The sequence below is a fragment of the Thalassophryne amazonica genome, chromosome 5 (genome assembly GCF_902500255.1).
Source record: "Thalassophryne amazonica chromosome 5, fThaAma1.1, whole genome shotgun sequence".
Lineage (NCBI taxonomy): Eukaryota > Metazoa > Chordata > Actinopteri > Batrachoidiformes > Batrachoididae > Thalassophryne > Thalassophryne amazonica.
In genome coordinates this window covers 62092096-62110037 of record NC_047107.1, presented here as the reverse complement: position 1 = coordinate 62110037, position 17942 = coordinate 62092096, and the positions used below count along the sequence as shown (strand labels likewise).

At 41.9% G+C, this 17942-nt stretch overlaps 1 protein-coding gene across 1 annotated transcript in view; it reads right to left on the bottom strand.

The window, feature by feature from the left end:
- LOC117510628 (netrin receptor UNC5C-like) overlaps positions 1 to 17942 on the bottom strand; it is a 962031-nt gene that overhangs the window by 427074 nt on the left and 517015 nt on the right. The window contains 1 exon segment of the mRNA XM_034170417.1: positions 6834 to 7070. Within this exon segment, the coding sequence (XP_034026308.1) occupies positions 6834 to 7070 (237 nt within the window).

Below are 17942 nucleotides of genomic sequence, written 5' to 3'. Positions count from 1 at the left end.
GTGGTTCCTGGCTGGATTCATGGTAGGTCTCCTGACTCTGTTTTTGGGCATTGCCAACCACATGGCCGCCCCCTGACTCCCTGCTCGCCTGCCTGGTACCCCAGCTAGCCCCTGCTTGCTGCTCTGTTACTCATCTAATAGTACTTCTATGTTCTGTCAGTCGCTCGCCTCCTCTCATGTTGGCTGTGAGCAGGTAATGCAGGTTCCTGCCTGTTTTCTGTTGTCATGTTTCCCTCCTCCGGTCCCCCTCTTGCCCACCCATGTTCGGCTGTGTCCATGGTCTCCTCTCTCGGGGTCTTGGGGGGGGGGTGTCAGCCGTCGGTGTAGGCTGCCTTGGAGGGGGGTGATGTCATGTTTTGACCCTGGCCCGGCCCTGTGTCGTGTTTTAGTCCCTTTCTACATCTGCTTTCTGCTCTTTGTCCTGCTATCTGGCCCTGATCTTTGATTTTCTGCTTTTTCCACTTTAGCCATACTTTAACCACATGGTGAGCTTTGTTCTAGTTTTGTTATAGTCTTTCATATTCTTGTGGTCCTCCTTTTGGTTTGTCACTTTATTTCTTAGTTTGCCCCTTTTGTTTTGTTCATATTCGTATTTGTTGGTCTGTGGGGTTTTTCTGTACACTCCGGCCACATGTTGAGTTCTCCTCTTGTTTCTGTGTAGGCTCTCAGTTGTCCAGGTGGTTTCCATAGTAGAGAAGCTTGAAACTTCGACTGGACTGGGTTGCTTGATGCGAGGACGTTTCGCTTCAAATCACAGAAGCTTCCTCAGCTAAAATTCGTGCTCTGGTAGTCTGACTTCTGTCTTGACTCTTGTAGAGAAGAATAAACAGAAGCCCCAAAAGCTGGAGTTTTAAACCTAACCAGACCCCTCCTACTGAGAGGCAGACTGCTATAGGCTAGTGACTAAACAATAGCTCTAATTAGCACCTATTGTGCTCTATCAATCAATCAATCAATTTTTTTATATAGCGCCAAATCACAACAAACAGTTGCCCCAAGGCGCTTTATATTGTAAGGCAAGGCCATACAATAATTATGTAAAACCCCAACGGTCAAAACGACCCCCTGTGAGCAAGCACCTGGCTACAGTGGGAAGGAAAAACCCCTTTTAACAGGAAGAAACCTCCAGCAGAACCAGGCTCAGGGAGGGGCAGTCTTCTGCTGGGACTGGTTGGGGCTGAGGGAGAGAACCAGGAAAAAGACATGCTGTGGAGGGGAGCAGAGATCGATCACTAATGATTAAATGCAGAGTGGTGCATACAGAGCAAAAAGAGAAAGAAACAGTGCATCATGGGAACCCCCCAGCAGTCTACGTCTATAGCAGCATAACTAAGGGATGGTTCAGGGTCACCTGATCCAGCCCTAACTATAAGCTTTAGCAAAAAGGAAAGTTTTAAGCCTAATCTTAAAAGTAGAGAGGGTGTCTGTCTCCCTGATCTGAATTGGGAGCTGGTTCCACAGGAGAGGAGCCTGAAAGCTGAAGGCTCTGCCTCCCATTCTACTCTTACAAACCCTAGGAACTACAAGTAAGCCTGCAGTCTGAGAGCGAAGCGCTCTATTGGGGTGATATGGTACTACGAGGTCCCTAAGATAAGATGGGACCTGATTATTTAAAACCTTATAAGTAAGAAGAAGAATTTTAAATTCTATTCTAGAATTAACAGGAAGCCAGTGAAGAGAGGCCAATATGGGTGAGATATGCTCTCTCCTTCTAGTCCCTGTCAGTACTCTAGCTGCAGCATTTTGAATTAACTGAAGGCTTTTTAGGGAACTTTTAGGACAACCTGATAATAATGAATTACAATAGTCCAGCCTAGAGGAAATAAATGCATGAATTAGTTTTTCAGCATCACTCTGAGACAAGACCTTTCTGATTTTAGAGATATTGCGTAAATGCAAAAAAGCAGTCCTATATATTTGTTTAATATGCGCTTTGAATGACATATCCTGATCAAAAATGACTCCAAGATTTCTCACAGTATTACTAGAGCTCAGGGTAATGCTATCCAGAGTAAGGATCTGGTTAGACACCATGTTTCTAAGATTTGTGGGGCCAAGTACAATAACTTCAGTTTTATCTGAGTTTAAAAGCAGTAAATTAGAGGTCATCCATGTCTTTATGTCTGTAAGACAATCCTGCAGTTTAGCTAATTGGTGTGTGTCCTCTGGCCTCATGGATAGATAAAGCTGGGTATCATCTGCGTAACAATGAAAATTTAAGCAATACCGTCTAATAATACTGCCTAAGGGAAGCATGTATAAAGTGAATAAAATTGGTCCTAGCACAGAACCTTGTGGAACTCCATAATTAACTTTAGTCTGTGAAGAAGATTCCCCATTTACATGAACAAATTGTAATCTATTAGACAAATATGATTCAAACAACCGCAATGCAGTGCCTTTAATACCTATGGCATGCTCTAATCTCTGTAATAAAATTTTATGGTCAACAGTATCAAAAGCAGCACTGAGGTCTAACAGAACAAGCACAGAGATGAGTCCACTATCCGAGGCCATAAGAAGATCATTTGTAACCTCTAGTTAGCACCCTCCTAATGACAGGGCAGCTGTCTCTCCTAATGATGGGACAGATGCCTCTCCTGATGGCTCCCTTGACGACTCTCCTGATGATGTGAATGACTCATTACCATGAACAAAAGACTGAAACTGATTTGACCTGAGTACCCCATTGTAAATAGGGGACAAAGCGTGTCTCAGACCCCCTCCCCAGTTAAGGCTGGGTTTCAACTGTTTCACATAGAATGCCTCCTTGACCCCTCTCTCAAACCATTTCTTCTCTCTGGCACTGTCATGTCACTCCACTGTGTCACCCAGCCACGCCTTCTTCCCTGCACCTGCATCTCATCACGCCCTGATTAACCTCTGCTTTTAAACCCCTTGTCATCCACCGTTCACTGCTAGCTCGTTGTGCATTCTGCCTCGTTCCAAGCCTCCTGTATCCTGTCTTATTCTGTGTGTTTTTGCCGTTCTCAACCTCTAGTAGAGAAGCTTGAATCTTCAACTGGACTGGGTTGCTTGACGCAAGGACGCTTCACTTCAAATCGCAGACGCTTCCTCAGCTAAAATTCTTGCTCTGGTAGTCTGACTTCTGTCTGACCCTTGTCGAGAAGCACAAACAGAAGCCATAAAAGCTGGAGTTTTAAACCTAACGAGACGCCTCCTACTGAGAGCCAGACTGCTATTGGCTAGTGATTAAACAATTGCTTTAATTAGCACCTATTGTGCTCTAGTTAGCACCCTGCTAATGACAGGGTAGCTGTCCCTCCTAACGATGGGACTGACGGCTCTCCTGATGAAGTGAATGACTCATTACCATGAACAAAAGACTGAAACTGCATTGATCTGAGTACCCCATTGTAAACAGGGGACAAAACGTGTCTCAGACCCCCTCCCCAGTTAAGGCTGGGTTTCAACTGTTTCACATAGAATGCCTCTTTCACCCTTTTCTCAAACATTTATTCTCTCTGGTTAAGATTCTAACTTCCTTGTCCTCAAACATGTGGTTAGTGTCTTTAAGGTGGAGACGAACAGCAGACTGAGGTCCACTCTGGGACTTCTGCACTTTATCCAGGGACCATCGTGGGTACCCACATACCGTGAGGGCTTTCCAGACAAGTTGTTGTTCTTTTGCCCTTCCCTCTGCAATTGTGGGCACCTGTAGGGCTCTGTGTTGAAGAGTCCTGATCACCCCGAGCTTGTGTTCAAGGGGGTGGTTTGAGCCAAAGAGCAGATATTGGTCAGTGTGAGTGGGTTTTCTGTAAACCCCTGTCTGGAGCTCCCTGTTCTCTCCAATCGTAACATCACAGTCCAAGAAGGCTAAATGGCTGTTTCTGGCATCGTCACGTGTGAACTTGATATTGGAGTTCACCGAGTTGATGTGCTCTGTAAAGCCCTCAACCTCCTGTTGCTTGATTTTAGCCCATGTATCATTGACATATCTGAACCAGTGACTGGGAGGGATGCCCATGAAAGACGTCAAGGCTCTCTTCTCCACTCGCTCCATGTACAGATTGGCCACAATGGGGGATACCAGAGACCCCATCGCACAACCATGGATCTGCCTGTAGTAATTCCCCCTAAACAGGAAATACGTGGTGTTAAGACAGATGTCCAAGAGTTGGCAGATGTGGTCTGGTGTGAGTTTGGTCCTTTCAAGTAAAGACACATCCTCCAGCAGTCTCTGCCTCACAGATGAGACGCCCTCAGCGGTGGGGATGTAGGTGAACAACGATGTCACATCAAATGACACCATAGTTTCATCTGCCTCCAGCTGAAGGTCCTTGATCTTGTTCACAAAATCTTGTGTGTTCTCCACATGGTGGTCTGAGTTACCCACTAGAGGAGCCAAAATCCAGTTGAGGTGCTTGGCCAAATTGTACGTGATGGAATCTGTGCTACATACAATAGGCCTGAGTGGCACGTCCTGTTTGTGGATTTTGGGCAGTCCATAGATGCATGGAGTGGCATCCCCAGGGTACAGTCTGTAGTATGCCTGCCTGTCAATGAGTCCCTCTTTCTCCAGGTTTTGGAGGTAGGTAATGATTTTCGTCTTATAGCCGCTTGTAGGGTCTCTCATCAGATGCTCGTATGTATTGGAGTCACTGAGCAAGTTGTTGATCTTGGCCTCGTAGTCTGATGTGTTCAGGACCACCGTGCAACTGCCTTTATCCGCTGGCAGGATAAGCAACCCAGTCCAGTCGAAGATTCAAGCTTCTCTCCTATGGAAACCACCTGGACAACTGAGAGCCTACACAGAAATGTTCTCAACCTCTGTTTGTCCTTGACCACGTTTTTGCCTGAGCCAGTTATCCTGCTTCTCCGTGCCTGAACCCAGCCTGTTTTTGACTCCATTTTTTTCTGATTGCCAGCCAGAGACTTTACCACTGAGGTATGGAGCTGTTCTTTGAAAACTGCAGGAATCTGCCTCATATCAGGAAGGACATGGAGGACATGAAGGACACTGTGTCATGTGGAACCGAGCTCACGTGGCTGACGTGACAGTGGGATCGCCTGCTGCATGTTCTGATCTGATGGTCCGTTTCAACCTGGGAGCAGCCTGTCCATGTGTGTGTGCTCGCTCGCTGCAGCACGTCACCACAGTGATATATGTTTTTATTGATGTCCACTTGATAACAGCAAACAGACATGTGTGTCACAGTGGGCAGTTGTTTGTCCATGTCCATCCAAACACAGTACATTGTGTCCAGCTGGACTGTCCAGATTCACAGATTTCCACAGCCTCTTCAGTGGGAGGACACACCTCCTGTCATCTCAGCACACAGACCTAAGCCACATTCGTGTGGGACTTAGACAAATTTCTCTGCGAGGACAAAGGTGATTGTCTGCAGTGCCAAGAGTGCAACTGTGCACACACATTTTCTAAGTGCCATGCGAGCGGTGTTAGATGTTTATGTGTGAAGGGGCCCTGAGATATGTGAACTGGTGTCTGGCATTGACTTGCTGGCCAGTAATGAAGATCTTGGGTGGGGTATATGTTCCTTGAATAGGAGCCTGTTCTAAGCCCAATGTACTTGTCTTCAGAAATTCTTCCTTGGTTTCTCTTAACAGAAGAGAGTGCAGGCCAGGATGCAGCCCTGGTTGACACTGTTTCTGATAGTGAAAGGTTCAGACAGCCCAACACAGTACTTCACTTGGCCATGCTGCACCTCATGGAGTTGCTGGAGGATAGAGAGAAACTTTGGTGGGCACCCAAGCTTCACCAGAACCTCCCATAGCCAATCTTGGTTGACTGTAACAAATGCAATGGCCGGGTCAATGAAGACTGCCTGGAGTCCCATGTTGTGTTCCTTGCACTTATGCTCATATCAGTCATGCCTCTATTTGATCACAACCTACATTGGCTCTCAGGAAGGTTTTCTTCAGCAATAATGGGGATCAACCTATTAAGAAAGACTTGTGCAAGAATCTTGCCCACCACAGAGAGATGGAAGATGCCTCTCTTGTTTTTATAAATGGACACAAATGCATCTCATGTACCGTGGCACTATGCCTCTCTTGTTTTTATAAATGGACACAAATGCATCTCATGTACCGTGGCACTATTTCCTTCTCTCGCACAATATGAAGAGGGATGTCAGCTGTTCAGCCACAGCATCTCCACCCACAGAGTATACCTCTGCTGGTAAGCCATCAATACCTGGAGCTTTACCACCCTTCAGTTTTGGTATAGCAGTCTTCACCGCTTCAAGCCATAGTGAAGTGTCCAGCTCTTACTTGATGTGCTGCTGGTGGATATTTGCAAGAGGAACCTCTTGCACTGTGTGATTAACAGTAATAACTCGTGATGGGTGTGATGGATAAAGTGATGGGTCCAGCAATCAAGGATGAAGTCCTGATTGGCTGGGAGAGTGAAGCCATCTAATGAGTGCAAAGGAGTCTGAACATGAAGGGATGGTACAAATCCTAGGAATGGGCCAAATGATGCACATAGCATTTCACAGAATGTCCTTGTGTTGCCTAGGTCAGCATAGAGCTGAGTTCTCTCCACTCCACACACAAAACACCACAGGCGGGAATAGATGCCATGATCTTCTTGCAGTGAGGCAACAGTGCTAACCACTAAGCCACCGTGCTGCCCAAATGTATTTTGTCCAATTACTTATGTGCTCTGACAAAATTCCTAAATGGTTAATGTGATAATTTTACTCAACCCCTTGAATTAAGGCTACGCTACAGTACTATTGTAATGCTGAATGTTTCATTTCATATCCATTGAAGTGGTGGTGTACAGAAGCAAAATGATCAAGTCTTTCTAATGAACCTACAGATAGATCTGTGTGACCCTCACTCACCTGAGTTTTCATCCACTCTTTCTTCCACAGTGTGATCCTTCTGATGGACCCACTCACTGTTACACTTGAAGTAAATCTGTGTAGCAGGCGTAGCCTTGCAGTAGAGATTAACAGGCTTGTTCTTGACTATATAGCCTTCCTCCGGTTCAAACAGAAAGTGAGGTAAGGGCTCTGGGGGGTCAGAGGGGAACGTTTCAGGAAGCTCGCTCAGACTCAGGAAATCATCCTCGTCTCTCACTGTGGAAAGACAGAGACAAAAGAAAGGATAACATTGTGAAAATGATTATTATTCTGCAGAGATTTTCCTCCCCTTTTTTTCCGTCAGAATCTCAGTCTGTCTTTGTCTTGCCGAATTGCTTCTGGGAGCTAACAGGGGCTGGAACTAGTTCAGAAGGGGAAATGCTGCATTCTTCCATCATTCATTATCTCGCTATGATTCACAAAAGCGAGCAGTGCGGCCTTTCCCCTGAACTGAGCATGTCGTTTTCATTTGATCATTAATTACTGCTGGGTCTCAAACCAGTGACCTGCACAATGTCCAATTTTCTTCCCTTGAGCCATAAAATGTAGCTTTAATCACCACATGGTTCTAATGTACATTTGCAGTATTATGACTATCATAAATTAAAAACTATTGTACTGCAGAGCACCTTGAGGACTCTGTTTATACATTTGGTAATAAAATCCATATGTTATCCTACAAGTGCTGATTTTACATTTCTTTAAAAATTTTGCTGTCATAAGTACAGCAAGAACGTACAGTGCTTTGCAAAATGTTGAACAGAGATGTTAGCATTATACCTTTCAAGTCATAACTGCAATATAATATTTTAATTCAACTTCAAATATTTCATAATTTATAGTTTAACATTAACTGTTTAATATAATGTTAAAATGTTTATAGATAGATAAAACAATTAAAATTACTAGATTTGCTGCAGTCCTATACAAAGCTACACACTTTGTTAAAAAGCTGACACAACTTTGCAACACGATTCAAAGTGAATCTAAATGACTTTCGACTATGCCAAAGAAGCAAGACCTTTGGCAATCCAGCATTCTAATTACATGTGTATGCATGCAAGTGTATTGTTTTTGGTTCTTCTCACCTTTCCATTTGACCTTTAGCCCTACGTGCCCTTGAAAGGTCAAAATAATTTGGAATGGCTATTTTAAGTGAACTGCATACAACTGTCATTACTATGAAATGCTAATACGACATCAGATATAACCTTTGGTTTTTAATGACTTTGAACTTCAAAGTCACGGTCTTAACTGTTTAAGTCAACCAGTTAAGAGCCCATATGAATTAAACACAGTGTCAGTCAAGGACAAAGAGGTTCACTCTTGGAAAGACTTTCTATCAAATGTCAAGACCACACAGTAAATGCTAGACCCGCCCTGAGGCCATAGGTATTATTTATTGCAGGTTATTTCTCCAGCCAAGGCTGGTGTCGCAGACTGAACGCCCCCACCCCCCCCCCAAAAAAAAAATAAAAAAAAATTGGTCTGCCCTGCCTTCACTGCATATGCGTCATTAGCTGCGGTTCACCAATTATCACCTAATTTCTGCTTAACCCTCTGGGGTCCGAGGGTATTTTTTGGACAGTTCACTTGCCTGGCATAAATGTTTTATTATTGCTGTTAACAGCTCTCCCTGCATCCCACAGTCAAGTTTTATGTCTCTTTTTTCAGGACAACCCATGCTTTCATAATATATATGATTTTGTTGTGTTTTAGAAGTGTAATAACGGCTTACAATCAGAAATAAGAAAGGAAAAAATAAAGCCGAAAATAATTTTCCACACACATTTATTCAAAACACACAGCAAACTATACTAAACAACTGTTTTGACACTTATAAAGGTAATTTGAGGTCTTGTGTGAAAGACTGTACAACAAAAAGGTTCAAACAATAAACACAAATGCACATTTTGAACAATATATACAAAATGCTCTATGCGTCTCATCTCAAAGCAATTTCTGTCTGCTATTACACAAAGGTTACATCACAAACTTCTACTTCTACTGTGTTTTGGAGTGTTCTGTGCTGCACTTTGGCCTACTTTGGCTCCTTACAGTCTGAGGAGTGCCCATCCCCCCTCCCCCCCCCCTCGCTCCATTGATATGGTAAACAGTGCTTTACGCTGCGAAAGCAACAGATATCCAGTAACATTCACATGCAAACTAGTGGAGCAATCCTGATAGTTACACACTCTTTGTTTGAGCACGTGAGATTGTCATCAGAGGCTCTCCATCTACTCCGTCGTCTTTCACTGATCGCTGTGTGTAATGGCACAGGGCGCATGGAAGCCCAATAGAATATACTCATTGGAGCACCCAGGGGGCTATTCAAATTGGTCAACTAGTAACATATCACTTCTGAAAATGATCTTTGGCTTTTCACGTGAGGTAAATCTGCCCTACAACTGGATTTTGGAAAACCATGTGACAGTGAATCAATTCTGACTGGACACTCACATTGCGCACGTCATCACACAGCTTCTATGAGGAGTACACAGATGGCCAATGGCTGTCTCGAAAGTCCGTGGAGTTAACTTTTCAGCAAAAAAAGTAAGTTTCCATCTCATATCATTAAAAAGTTATTTATAATTTAGTAGCGAATAGGAAGCGATCAGAGTGCCACAGCTACACGAGCTGCAAGCTGATGCGTTCACTGCGCATTGGTCATTTCAAAGCATCAGCAAGTGTCGCCTCGTTTCTGCTTAAAACTGACTTTAGAATTACTTAATAGGTTTTGGCGTGTCATCTGATGGTTAATAATCCTATTAATCCATTTGATCGCTTTGGGTGACGAGACTCTGTCTCAGAGCTTCGAAATGACACATGCACAGTGGAGGCAGGGCAAACCAATTTTTAGGGGGGACCATTCAGTCTGCGACGCCAGAACTGGTACACATTTACATACAGCTGGGTGGGCTGACGCAACACAGGTGAAATGTTTTGTCCAAGGATTGTTGTGTGGGCCGCTGAAGAGGAGGTACTGCTGGCCCACCACCACCAGAGGGCACCCGGCCTGGAGTGCGGGCTCCAGGCACAAGAGGGCGCTGCCGCCTCACAGGAGCCGCCGGGGTGACAGCTGTCACTCATCACCTATGACAGCTGTCACCAATCATCTGATCTTCATCTGTATATCAGCAGGATGACATCTCCACCTCTTTGCCGAGATATCGCTATTCTTAGGAGGTAACGAGCTCAGCCGATTGACTTATCTTTCTGACAGCAGAATATTGCTGCTTTGTGTTTTTGACAGCAGAGTGAGTGCTTGCAGCTGGAGACCGAGTTGGACTTTTCTCCTACCTGTTGATAAGTAACCATACTCCTGCATTTACCAGCTTTTTTTGATGAGAGGTGGAGGTGGATTTTCCCACCATACGTGTTGCTGGGTGTAAACCCACCTACATCTAACTGTTTTTGTTCCTCGCCAGCAGTACCAGATCCGACAAGCGGAGGCAGTGACCACCTGGGAGTTCGGGACTTGGCGGCTCCAGTATTCCCGGGGTTCGGTGGCGGAGGAAATCGTGTGGTTCCGGTTCTGCTTTGGACAGACGTCTCTTATCTTCGAGCCTGCCCACATGACACGTTCTGTACATTGACTTCATTGCATACTATTGTGACCTGCCGTGTTTGTTGTGCTCATTCACAACAGTAAAGTGTTGTTATTTGACTTCCTCCATTGTCCGTTCATTTGCGCCCCCTGTTGTGGGTCCGTGTTCCTACACTTTCACAACAAGGATACAGACAGGTAGCTGACTAGGAACAGATAACCCAAGTCCTATCCCACTGAGCTACCTGGTCTGCAAAAGCAAAAGGTCATACAGATTTGCATATTACATTATCACTCAATTACAAAGTAATAACTTGTATGAATCTAGTGATAAGGAGCTGGTGTTGGGGTCTGAGTGCGCATGCTAGCTTAAATTTACTCTGAAAGCATTCATTATTTAAAAAATGTAAATATCATGTCCACTGGGTTGGAGAGGTACTGTATAATCTAAAGTTAGAGAAATTAAAGTTTTTGCTTTATTGATCAATAAAGTCATTTTTTGACACATGGGATTCATTTTTGCAACATATTGATTCTTTGAGTGTTCTTTATGATATGGAAGATGACTAGATTATATAATTATTGATTTTTTATCCACGTTTGAATTTCCATATTGTTATTACTGTTGTATTACAATTTGTCTGTGGGAGAGTGTATGTGTGCGTGTTCTGTTTGGCCTTTGGGTTTGGGAGGTGATTGGGGTGGTTGATGACATACAGTTGGAATTTGAAAAATGTGGACTAAATGTATAAGCTTTTTTGCTTTACTTCATGTCGGGCTTTGTTAAAAGAAGAAAATTCAGCACATAAAGCTGGAAAATAAAATGCAAATACCTTTAGAGAAAATTCTATAAATTTTACAGTACGAAACTGTTGTGATTTGCAAAAAATAGTAAAAGGAGAATGGGGTATGGGCACCATTGAACTGAGGATATGCTGTTTGCGAAGCAAACGAACTGCTTGTCCTTCATTTCACTTATTATGAAGTAGTCTGAGAATGTAATGAATTGCATAATGTGTTTTATCCTACTGATATGTAACCTACTCAGTTCTAAACAGAGATGATTTTTACAGAACTCCTTATATATTAACATACTTCATACAAACACTGTACGGAAATATTAATATGGATATACAATTTATTATATTTTCAGAGCATGTGCTAGGAAAAACTAGATCACCTGTGGTGGTCCAGAGCAAATTGAAATCAATGTACAAAATGTAAGAACTGTATATTAAATTATGCAGAATTAATTAGATTATAAAAAGCTTGACAACGTTAGTAGAAGAATGCTGTTGAATTTATTGGTTTAAAATGTAAAGTTTTGTAAATTACTACAGCTTTGTTGTGTAAAATTTCCAGGTTGTTCAAAGGTATTTATGTAATTTTTACAGCATTTTCTTACATAATTATACTGTCAACCACAGTGAATGTTAGAAAAAACCAACTACAATATGACTGATATGATTTATTTATTTTTCTTTTATCAGATATATTTTTGCCTTTTATTTTCCCTTTTTGTTGACTTCTGACTTAAAAAAAACGTCAGTCAAAAGACCATGTAATCTCTTGACCTTCACTACCAACCCAAAGTATTTAAAGTTTTTTAAACGCTGGTTATTTGAAATGTGTTGCTTTATCTCTGTAACTGTTGACCCAGCAAAGAAAACTGTCATCTCGATTTATCTTAACGAATAATTTGAAGAAAAAAAACAGCTTTTTTTATAGAAAGCAGTAAATTGCCTCCAGTGAACTTTGATCTATCAGAACTCAACAATACTGTATGTTGTCCAACATATCCAAATTAATAAATCAAGAACATTTCAACACAGTGCAGAATAAATGGAGATTGGCTGAATAAATGGATCAGACATTACATTCATTCAGTCAGCCCTGGTAGCAGCACAAACTTTATCTTTCTTCTCTTCTATCCTGTTCTCTCCTCCACCATCTTTTCAGTCTGTCTGAACGTCACGCCCGCCTGTGGCCTCAATCAAAGGCACACAGAGAAAATGTTGTCACCGGGTTGCCAAGGTCACACAAACACAGAGGATTACAAGAGCATGTAGGAGAATGTAGAAGTGGCCCTTTCAGGTTCTCTCTCTCTATCTCACTCTCTTTCTCTTTTTCTCTTACACACAACACAAATCAACAAACATTCAAACACACAAATACATGTTTTCTTCAAACTTGTAATTTCCCTCTCCTCCATCATGATTCAGATTCATTAAGTACCACCATAGCCTGGATGTGCACTGTTAAACCGAACACTCCATTTTAATACAATAAGTTAATGTAACTCAAACTTTGAAAAAAGTTATAGTCACTCATTTCCATTAATTAAACTAACTCAAAAATGAATTGTTGACATAACAACTCAGTTCCTTTAAGTGCATTTAAAGTTTTGAGACATTTAAGTGTTGGTGATGTACGAGGTCTGTTAGAAAAGTAACGGACCTTTTTATTTTATGCAAAAAATATATGGATTTGATTCATATATTTTTACGTCAGCCAAGCTTGAACCTTCGTCCGCATGCGTGAGTTTTTTCACGCCTGTCGGTTGCGTCATTCGCCTGTGGGCAGGCTTTGAGTGAGCACTGGTCCACCCCCTCATCGTTTTTTCATTGCGAGGAAATGGCGGAATGATTTGGGCTTTGTTCCATCAGAATTTTTTCAGAAACTGTTAGAGACAGGCAGCTGGAAACCATTCGGAAAATTCACATGGCTTTCGGTGAAAATTTTATGGGCTTCACAGAGATTAAGGAGTGTTACTACTGCTTTAAGGACGGCCCACAATGGCGCACGGCGCGCCGAGCCGTGATCGACAGGCAGAAACCACCACATAATTTCTAAATGGATAGCTGTATGGATCCGGGACCATCGTGTGCAGTTTCTCTGGTTATCACAAGAGCTGGACATCAGCCATTTTCCGGCAGATTTCACTTTTAACAAGAGATTTTGTCATGGAAAGCCGCGCGGAGGCTTCGCACGTCATGACGGAGCCGCTGATGGAGCGAGACAAAGAACACCTCCATTTTGGAGTGTCAGAGCACAAGTTGGGACATGCCTATCTCGGCTTTCAGTGGCTTACCAGTCGAGTGAGTATGAGAGAAATAGTGGAGAGCTGATATTCATATATCAATGAAAAAGATTTTTGACCAAGAATGCAAATATAACCAAAAATCAGGTGTTTTTTCTGCTCTAAAATAAGACACTTTAAGGGGGAACACACCCTCTGGACTGTGGAGGAAATTTTAACATTCTATGGTCAGTAATACTCATTCTGGTTTATTTTTAGACATTTTACAATTTCTACCTTAATATGACACCTATGTGCGTACAGATTTCAGGCGTAACTCCTTCATATAAAAACAAAAACAAAAAACCCTTTTAAAAATATTTTGCAGAATATGGGTTAATTCTGGTCATTACTGTGTGATCAAAGCCTTATTTTCTGTGTCCGATGCAAAGCATGTCTAATGACAATTTATGCATGCTTTTGTACTTAAAAACAAAACATATTAGGTTTTTCTTCCTAAATGGTAAATGGGCTGCATTCATATAGCGCTTTTTCATATCAAAGTGCTTTACAACAATGCCTCACATTCACCCCGATGTCAGGGTGCTGCCATACAAGGCGCTCACTACACACCGGGAGCAACTAGGGGATTAAAGACCTTGCCCAAGGGCCCTTAGTGATTTTCAGGTTGGGATTTGAACCGAGGATCTTCTGGTCTCAAGCCCAATGCCTTAACCACTAGACCATCACCTCCCCTAACCTGATAATTCAGAATTTTCAAGAAACACTGGCGAAAAAAAAAATCCCACCCAGTTTTTTAATGAATATAAAATGTGCACAATTCATGTTTCACCTTATCTAATTTTCCCCCCTCTGCCAGAAATTCATGTTTTAGTGTCTAAACATTTAGGACTGGTGTCGCGTGCAATAGCAGAAAATGCATAGAACCAAAATTGCACACTAAATAGAACCTAAATTACATGACAAATGGGACACCTTACATATCACGTGGCATACAATCCACCAATCAAATGACAAGGCTCTATTCAGGCATCATATAATGATTTTTGCAAGACACTGTTCACTTGTTATATGCGACACAAATAATGTGTACCATATTTATTTTTCTGGTTTCAATTTAGTTGAATATTCACATGACTCTTTGTAACTAGGACAATTTCATAATAATTTAATCAATTTGAAAATTTCACCCCATGTCAACTTGGTACCCTGTTATACCCTGTTATTATCCATTTTCTATACCCAACTAAGGGTAAAGAAATACCTGTATATATGTTCATTAAATTATGATCAACAACTGTCATGCTACCCAGCCTCATGCCCTGTGACTGCAGAGACAGGCTCCAGCCCCCTCCCCCATGACCTCTGATTGAAGTAAGTGGGTGTACAAAATGAATGAATGAATGAATTGTCATGCTGTATTATTTAAATTTTAGTGAAACAGCACCCTTGGCATACAGGTCAATTGAGGACCAATAAACCCAGGACTGCTGGGCATTTAGACTGTCTGATTGACCTCCAGTTCAAAGTGGTCCAAGCTATGCTACAGTCCTGTTAGCAGTGTGCACCAGATGAAAAAGCAGATAGTATTTTTTTTTAACAAGATGGTTGTGGAAAACACAGCCACTGCTGGCTGTGAGTGATACATCACAGACCATGATGACACATGCTGTAGAAAGTTAAAAATTTTCAACTGTTTCCACTTGCTGCAGCTGTAACAACAAACCACATGTTGATTTATCCTCAACAATGATCAACCCTTGACAGCGACAGTAACTCTTTTAGTGCACATCCACTAAAAGGAATGGATGTGTTGAGCCAGACCTTTCTCATTACCCTGTGTGTCAGTGAAGCAGCAATAGTACAGTACTGTTTTCACTGGCGTGTGTGTGTGTGTCTATGAGTCTGTGTGTCTGTGGACAAAATAACTCAAAAATGGCTGGGCCGATTTCCTTCAAACCTAGTGAGAATGTTACTTTGATAGAGATCTAATGGTGATTTGATTTGGGTTTATTTAGGTCATAGGGTCAAGGTCAAGCAAACCATGATCTGAAAAAAACACATTTTCTGTATATCTCAATAACTAAGAAGCCTAGATTGATGATCTGAAGCTTATATTTACACACAAATGAAATAGAGTTTCCACCAAGCTAGCAGCCTGTGGTGTCACCGTGCTAATGTCCGCTAAATGGTTTGTAAATCCTTCCAGAGGTGTTATCAGGTTACAAAAACAGTGTTTTCAGTTTTATAACTTTTTATTTCTCGCTAGCTTTTACATAATACATGAGAAACATGTATATAAACATACAAAAGAAAGTGGTTTTGAAAACACCGGCAACTGATGTCACGGTGCAGCTCTACTCTGATTGGCTGTCACCTGCGTCACTCAAACACAAAGCAGATCAGATTGAAACAGAATGTGAGTTTTAAACCTCTTAAAATACATCAAGATTAGGTGTATGTCCCAAGAATGTTCCCTGTGAATTTGAAGACCCTGGCAGTAATAGGACTGGAGTAATGGTGAGCACAGACATGAAAGGACAGACGAAAAGCCTTCGGAATACCTGATGGCCACATTTGATGGCCTCAGGTAACAAAGACCTGCATAAACTGAACAGCACATACATCCCCAATTCCAATTAAGTTGGGACGTTGTGTAAAATGTAAATTAAAACAGAATACAATGATTTGCAAATCCTCTTCAACCTATATTCAATTGAATACACCATAAATACAAGATATTTAATGTTCAAACCATTATACTTTGTTGTTTTTGTGCAAATATTTGCTCATTTTGAAACGGATAACTGCAACACATTTCAACAAAGTTGGGACAGGGCAACAAAAGACTGGGAAAGTTGATGAATACTCAAAGAACACCTATTTGGAAACAGGTGAGTGTCATGACTGGGTATAAAAGGAGTATCCCCAAAAGGCTCAGCTGTTCACAAGCAAAGATGGGGTGAGGATCACCACTTTGTGAATAACTGTGTGAAAAAATAGTCAAACAGTTTAAGTACAATGTTTCTCAATGTTCAATTGTAAGGAATTTAGGGATTCCATCATCTACAGTCCATAATATAATCAGAAGATTTAGAGAATCTGGAGCACTTTCTACACGTAAGCGGCAAGGCCGAAAACCAACAATGAATGCCCGTGACCTTCGATCCCTCAGGCGGCACTGCATTAAAACCAGCATCATTGTGTAAAGGATCGTACCGCGTGGGCTCAGGAACACTTCAGAAAACCATTGTCAGTTAACACAGTTCGTCGCTACATCTAAAAGTGCAAGTTAAAACTCTACCATGCAAAGCAAAAGCCATACATCAGCAACATCCAGAAACACCGCCGCCTTCTCTGGGCCCGAGCTCATTTGAAATGGACAGACGCAAAGTGGAAAAGTGTGCTGTGGTCTGATGAGTCCATGTTTCAAATTGTTTTTGGAAATCATGGATATAGTGTCCTCTGGACAAAAGAGGAAAAAGACTATCCAGATTGTCACAAGCGCAAAGTTCAAAAGCCAGCATCTGTAATGGTATGGGGTGTGTTAGTGCCCCTTGGCATGGGCAACTTACACATCTGTGATGGCACCATCAATGCTGAAAGGCACATCCACGTTTTGGAGCAACACATGCTGCCATCCAAGCAACGTCTTTTTCAGGGACGTCCCTGCTTATTTCAGCAAGACAATGCCAAGCCACATTCTGCACGTGTTACAACAGCGTGGCTTCGTAGTAAAAGAGTGCGGGTACTAGACTGGCCTGCCTGCAGTCCAGACCTGTCGCCCATTGAAAATGTGTGGCACATTATGAAGTGCAAAATACGACAACGGAGACCCCAGACTGTTGAACAACTGAAATCGTACATCAAGCAAGAAAGGGAAAGAATTCCATCTACAAAGCTGCAACAATTAGTGTCCTCAGTTCCCAAATGCTTAGCAAGTGTTGTTAGAAGGAAAGGTGATGTAACACAGTGGTAAACATACCACTGTCCCAGCTTTTTTGAAACCTGTTGCAGGCATCAATTTCAAAATGAGCAAATATTTGCACAAAAACAATAGTGCCTATCAGTTTGAACATTAAATATCTTGTCTTTGTGGTGTATTCAATTGAAAATAGGTTGAAGAGACTTTGCAAATCATTGTATTCTGTTTTTATTTACATTTTACACAACGTCCCAACTTCATTGGAATTAGGGTTGTAGTTGTATCAAAAAATGTTTTGTAAATTGATAAATGCGTGCAAACACAGAGAATACAAACATAACACAGAAATTTAATTTGATTATTTGTCTGCTGCAAATTCACACAACACATGCAAACACAGAAGCGCTTTGCAAAGCTTTAGAAAATGAAAGTACAACACAAACACACATTTCTGCTGGAAAGACTTTAAATGACTTCTACTCTTCATTGCATGGCAAATAGATCAATAAAACATGAGAATATAGATCGCATAAGAATAATATCATGGTGGAGCACTGTAGCTCTGTTAATGCCTTG